The sequence below is a fragment of the Lacerta agilis genome, chromosome 1 (genome assembly GCF_009819535.1).
Source record: "Lacerta agilis isolate rLacAgi1 chromosome 1, rLacAgi1.pri, whole genome shotgun sequence".
Classification (NCBI taxonomy): domain Eukaryota; kingdom Metazoa; phylum Chordata; class Lepidosauria; order Squamata; family Lacertidae; genus Lacerta; species Lacerta agilis.
The window spans coordinates 83599464-83605733 of NC_046312.1; the positions used below are offsets into that span (position 1 = coordinate 83599464).

General features: G+C 44.3%; 1 protein-coding gene across 1 annotated transcript; it reads right to left on the bottom strand.

Moving 5' to 3' along the window:
* Window positions 1-2042: 2042 nt before the first annotated feature.
* Window positions 2043-4535, bottom strand: LOC117053138 (A-kinase anchor protein 4-like). The gene has a single exon (XM_033160677.1). It carries the CDS (start codon window positions 4153-4155, stop codon window positions 2590-2592), a length of 1566 nt encoding a protein of 521 aa, XP_033016568.1. The 5' UTR covers window positions 4156-4535; the 3' UTR covers window positions 2043-2589.
* Between the last annotated feature and the right edge of the window lie 1735 nt (window positions 4536-6270).

Genomic DNA, 6270 nt, shown 5'->3' on the forward strand with positions numbered 1-6270 from the left:
TGCCCTGAGTCACTGGCCCTTTGGATATATGGGCTTCCAGCCAGGAGGAGGTGGCTTCCTTCCCTGCGCTGACCAGCCTCTCATTTTAATCCAAAAAGGTACCATAGAGGATATTATGGAATATCCAGGTTCATGGCTCTCAGTTCACCCTTTCATACTCATTGTAATTATTATTATTATTATTATTAGTAGTAGTAGTAGTAGTACACCACCCTTCAGCCAAAGATCTCAGGGCTATTCACAACAGAAAAATACAAAATGAGAATACAAAACACATAATAAAAACAAAAAACAAAAACTCCATTCCACAAACACATTTTAAAAGCCAGAGAATGTTAATCAGCCAAATGCCTGGTTGAAATGTTTTCGCCTGGTGCCTAAAGATATATAATGAAGGCACCAAGCTGTTTTGATACTTTGCTGTAGAACTTCCAAAAGTTTCTTTGTTGGTAACTTTGGAAGCGTCATATATTTTGTGGATGCAGATGCCGTGGTTCATGAGATAGGTGCTCTAGGATGATTATCAGTTGCTGTTTAGGAAAACAGTTTCCACACAAGACTTATGCCAACCTGTTTTGTCTAACTATATTTTCCCGCATTCCAAATCGTGCTGAGTCATACAAGTGGAAATTGATATCAGTGATGACTTTTTTTCTGACTACTACAGGGACTGTATAAATATGCGTATTCGTCAACACAGAGTTCTCAATTGAGACTGAAACATTAGTTAAAATCTTCTCCACCCCCCAAAGCAAGAGGATGACACAAAAAGGAAGTCTCTGTCAAATCTCCAGTGCTCCCTAGAAGTCTTGGAGAACAGGATACATCATGTGCTGATGCAGTGAATTCTGGGAGTTTGTTTCCTAATTAAATTAGGGGGAAATAAATCACTTGTGCTTTGGAAGACAAAATATTAAGAGAATCAATCAGCCCAGTTAGTCCCTTCTGTTTGTCTACAAAGGAATCCTTGGAACTCTTTAATGAGCAGGAGGCAGTGTTTATGCTGTATATGAGTAGCACAGGGAATGTGATGCACTGATTTATACTGATGGTGTGTGCATCTTAGGGCCAAAATAAGTGCAGTGTGAGGATACAGGTGCCTGCGTTTTTTTTCCCTTTTCCCCCACTGAAACTAAATGTGAAGCAGATATGGGAGGGGCAGTTTAAATCTGGGAAATGGCATGAGCATTAACTCCCCAGCACTGCTGCTCCAAACAAAAACAGAGCCCACCCCATAAAATTAGAGCCCCTTCCCCCATTTACTTTATGTGACAGCTTTAAAGCTCAAAAGAAAAAACTTAAAGAGATAGGAGTATTTCCCTGTAGTTCCCTCCCCCTTCACAGAGCTACAATTCCATGCACCATTAACAAACTAAAGTTCCCAGGATTCTTGGGTGGGTGGATGTCATGTGCTTTAAATGTGCATTGAATGTGTTTCACATGTACAGTGTGGATCTGCCCTTGACTTTCAAGTGACCACTTTAGGCTTTGACACTGAAAGGCATTTGATTACACTTCACACACCCCCGTGTACTTGCCACTTTCTTAGGTCTTCGTGCATCAGAATTGTTGCCGCAATGAGCATTATAGGGGGCACACTTTTTAATGACAGTGGCTGCTATGCTCTTCACACATGTGAAACTCTGTAGGAGCTGCTTCTGCAGGGGCTCCTAAACCTACTCTCTGCCCCCCGCAGCTGTGGTGTGTGTGTCCCAGCACAGATCTCACACCAAAATTCCAGCCACAAAGGAGAGACCATGAAGGAAAGAGCATCATCCAGCTAAATGGATATTAGTGTTAGAAGTGAGGGGGGAGGGCAGGAGGGGGCCCTAACTGATCTCCCATTTATTCAGAGCTCCTCTCATGCAACCTTCACCAACCCTGGTACCCTCTGTTTTGAACCACAACTTCCATTAGCCTCAGCCAGCAACTATTGGCAGTTGTAGTCCAAAACATCTGGAAGGCACCAAGTTTTGCAAGGGCTGCTGCCATGTTTAAGGGTGGCATTTCAAACTCTAATGCAAAACAAAACATTGACCTGATTGGGTTTCTGGTAGATTTAATCCAAATGCGCTTTTGATAAGCTGAGAAGGGCAAACTGAAACAGGGGCCTTCCTAAGATGTACAGGATCGAGAAGAGGATGGTGGTGTACTTTCTAACCCTGTCCCACCTACTAGAAGAAGTCCTGTTAGTCACTATTGTTCCTTTGGGTAACACCTAGTAACTAGCTGACTGTTACCGGTCTACTTTTGTTAAGCTTTGGTGAGGGAATTAATAACAGGGCCTCTCTCCTCTTCTGACTTTTTAATGTTTGCTTTTAATCGATGATCTTGCCCAGCTACCGTTTTATCAACCAGTTTGAATTCATGCCACTGCTGCTTGCAGTGGGGCTGTGATGATGGTATCTAATTAGCTAATACCAGCGCAAATGCCTTTAGTTATGAAAAGAGAGATCATCTTCATCACAGATTCCATCAATTGGTCGATAAATGTGCTCGAATCCATCTTGCTCCATATTGTCATATGCATTTGATGTTGCTATGTTGGTTCTGGTTTGGGAAGCTCCTTCCCCACCAAGGCCTCTGCTCCTATCCCCTGTTTTTGTCCCCACAGTTCTCGTCTAGATTTAAGCCAGCCTCGTCCAAAATCTTCTGGACCATGGACATTATGAGATGACCTTTATCTTTCAGGCTGTCTGAATGGCAGGGGTCTGCTTTTCTGTCGCATGACCTGTGTGAGAATTTTGAGCCACAGCTCCCCTCCGCCCTGTCATAGTCACGGGGAATGTAGCCATATGAGGAGGTGTTGCATTCACGAGGTCTACAGTCTTTGTTCTTTTCCAGCAGGTGCTGCTGTATCTGCTGCAATGCTGTTACCAGAAGCTCTTTGGCATACAGATCCAGGGATTGCTTGTCCGGTACCTTGGTTCCTGCTGGAAAATGTTTCCTTGGGCATGGGCCACTTGCTCTCTCCTTTCCATAGTCACAAGACTCCCTTTTCATGGATGCAAACTGCATGCCCTGACTGCTATGGCCCCGGGCCCCCCCTGCTTTATAGGTTGCAAAGGTGAAGTTTTGAGCTCTGTACTGCTTATCATCTCCCAAGATGAGTTTAAACAAGCGCTTCACCATGACTTCCAAAACCTCTGCGGTCTTCTGGGTTCCAGCCTTGTAAAGGTTCCTCTTCAGTCCACAAACAAAATCAGAGTCTGTCATGAGCGCCCCTGTGATGTTGTGCAGGTTTTTCATCGAGGAGTCTATTAAGTCTGATACGATTTCCTTGGTGTGCTTCATAAGTACCTCTTTCAAAACGGCACATGCTGGCGGAGGGTGCCTACCTTTCTGGACTCTCATGGTCTTCAGGAAAGACAGCATCATGTCTGAAGCAACCTGATTTGCATACACCATCATCCCTTTGCTTATGGCTGTCATGTCGTCCCCTTTCCTTTCTTTGTCCATATACATGGCTTCGTGTTGCTTGAAGTCATTGTGGTTTGCCATGTCACCTGAAAACGGGTCGTCGCTCTTGATACATATTTCTGGAGGTGTCTTGCTTCGTTCTGTATTCTCAGCTGCATTCGCCTTGTTCCTGTGGGGGCTAATGATATGGCGGGTGCATTTCCCTGAGCTTTCCCATTTCTCCTTGATCTCCTTGCGTGTCATTTCAACAACTAAGTTGCAGAGCTTATTGGCGTAATAGGCAATGTCATCTGAGTTCCCTCCCTCACTACCAGCACTGGAAGAAGTGTTGTTGTTGTTCCTGGATGCCAAGTCACGCACCTTAGTCTTGCGAGACTTTCTTAAGGATGTCAGCGCATGATGGAATCCAACTGCATATTTCTGGAGGTCATTGTTGAGCCAGTCGACAACATTGTCGTCATCAATGGAGCCTTGCTTGTAAAGGCAAACTGCTCCCTCAGTATTATAGTAGCTGTTTTGCTCATTGTCCTTGATTATGATGACCTCCTTCTCTTCCATATTCACCAAGTCCAGCTCATTGCCAGGGTCAGAGATGTCTCTCTCCTTTGAGTTCAGGTTGGCAACGTCGACAAAGCAAATCACTTTACGTTCCTGGTCTCTATGTGTATCAGGGCTGTAGAGGTTTATCTTGCACACACCAGCCTGGCTGCTGAGCCAGTCGACTTCCTGTGCCATCTTTGTTGGTTACAAGTAGAAATGGATCAAGAGCTGTGCAGTGTTCTTCTTCCAGCTGAGCAGCTTGGATGACCCGGCCAGACTTGGGATGTTGCCTCCTCTTAATCTTCCATGCTCTTCCTACCTCCAGGTGGTCTTCTCACTTATGTGGACACATAACAGCAGTGGTGACTTCACAAAGCATCAATGTCTTCCCACCAACCAGCAAAGAGTTGCCAAATGCTTTAGCAAGAGTGTGCCTTTCCACCACTACTGTAACCAGGGCTGTAGAGAGTCTTTCTTTTCAGATGAGCTGCTTTGGTGACCCTGCTACACTCAAGATGTTACCTCTCTTATCTTTCCATGCTCTTCTGCCAGCAAAGGACATTTTCACTTGTGTGGACATGTAGCAACAATGACATCACAAAGCATCCAACCCACCCACCAACCAACCAACCAACCAACCAGGGAGGTGCCTGTGTTTTAGCTTTGTAATTTTCTTAAACTATCTAGATGAGGATTAAGACAATTCTTTTGAGCAGTCAATTTGATGACCAAGAGAATAAGTAGAAGCATATGGATCTCTGAGCAGGTAAGAAAGAGACCCACTAGGAGGCAGACCCAGTTTGATCTTTGGATGGATCCACATTTCAGGTTCTTGCTAATGCTATTTTTCACAAAGTATGTTTACATCTTTCTTTTTGTGGGGAGGTTTCCTACATCTGGAATTCAAATACAACACTTACATTGGCTAGACAGTTCATTCCACTTTCTGCCCTGCATTAATAGCCCTCAGGGGTGACACAATCCAGATTGAAATGTGTTCGTAGAATCAGCTAGGAAAACTTGCACATCCAGGTCTGATGCAAACTGATCCAGAAGTAAGCAACACTTTGTTAAGGACAGCACTGAACTAAAGTTACTCATCACTTTTTGCAATCATTTTTGGCATTGCTGAAAAATACCTTCTTTTTTGACACTATGCAAAAATGTTTGCTTTTTGATTAAAATTGCTATCATTTCCCAATACTGATGCCAGCATATACAGCCAAATCCAACTGGTTGCTTTTACTCCCATGATTTTATTTACTGGTGTCGAAAAACATCATAATGTCAGATGTAATACTAAATAAGTATTTACATATATAGTGCTTTGATAAGTGTTCAAAGTGCTGGGATTACATTTTCTTTTAATCTTTGCAACCTATCCCTGTAAGGTAGTATTATTATTTCTGTGTTGCAGAGGGGGACAGAGGCTGAGGGGAAATTCTTGCTAAAGGCCACCAAATGAGCTCCATGGCAGAAGTGAGAGGCAGAGCAGTATAGTGTTGTGATGCTGTTCTGCTCATTACATGATCTCTGATTGCCTTGGATCACCCACAGGGAAATTTCTGCTCCAGCAAAATTGTTAGATACAGTTGCCAGAAGCAATCACACCAATGTGATATGTCCGGCAGTCATCCTACGGTAAGCCAAAGGACACCACCCCCACCTCCAGATTGAGCCCATTTGCATTATATTTTGTCTCATCATTCTCCCAGCCCCTTTTGGGCAGCCCCTTCCCCAGTACGTTGGGAATGGAGCAATTAGCATTGTCGCTGTATTCCAAGGATGTTGCATTTGCTCATGGATGAGTTCTGCTGGATTTGCTGCTCTCCACTCTTGAACAGACACAGGTGGGCAGGCCAACTGTGAACCAGACTGGGCAAAAAGCTTAGTCCACATCTCAGGTTATCTCTGCAAGTGGTCGCTTTCATGCCATATGCTGGCATGCTCTAATCTTTCAAGCATGGGGTTTAACAAAAAGGAACCAGCCAGCTTCCACAAGGTGAAGGGAATAAAGAAACCAGAGAAGAACAAGCCTGCCTCCTGGTGGCAGATTCTGGGATGGTACCCAGCAGCAACATTAAAATGAGCTCTGAGGCCCCATCAGCTTTCACCAAACTGGTGCCCCCCAGATGTTTTGGACTACCACAGCCATCCGTCATAGCCAGGCACTAGGTTGGCAAAGGCTGTTCCACTGTTCTGCACTCCAGGGGCTGAATTTCTTATTCGTCTGAGATTAGATCCTCCTTTGTTTTGCCCTGTTGGTGAGATTTTATTAAAATACTCTCTGGCCTTTGGCAATATCCAGGT

Bases quoted from the DNA above. Each gene is read 5' to 3' on its own strand.
- LOC117053138 (XM_033160677.1), bottom strand. From the start codon at position 4,155: ATGGCACAGGAAGTCGACTGGCTCAGCAGCCAGGCTGGTGTGTGCAAG.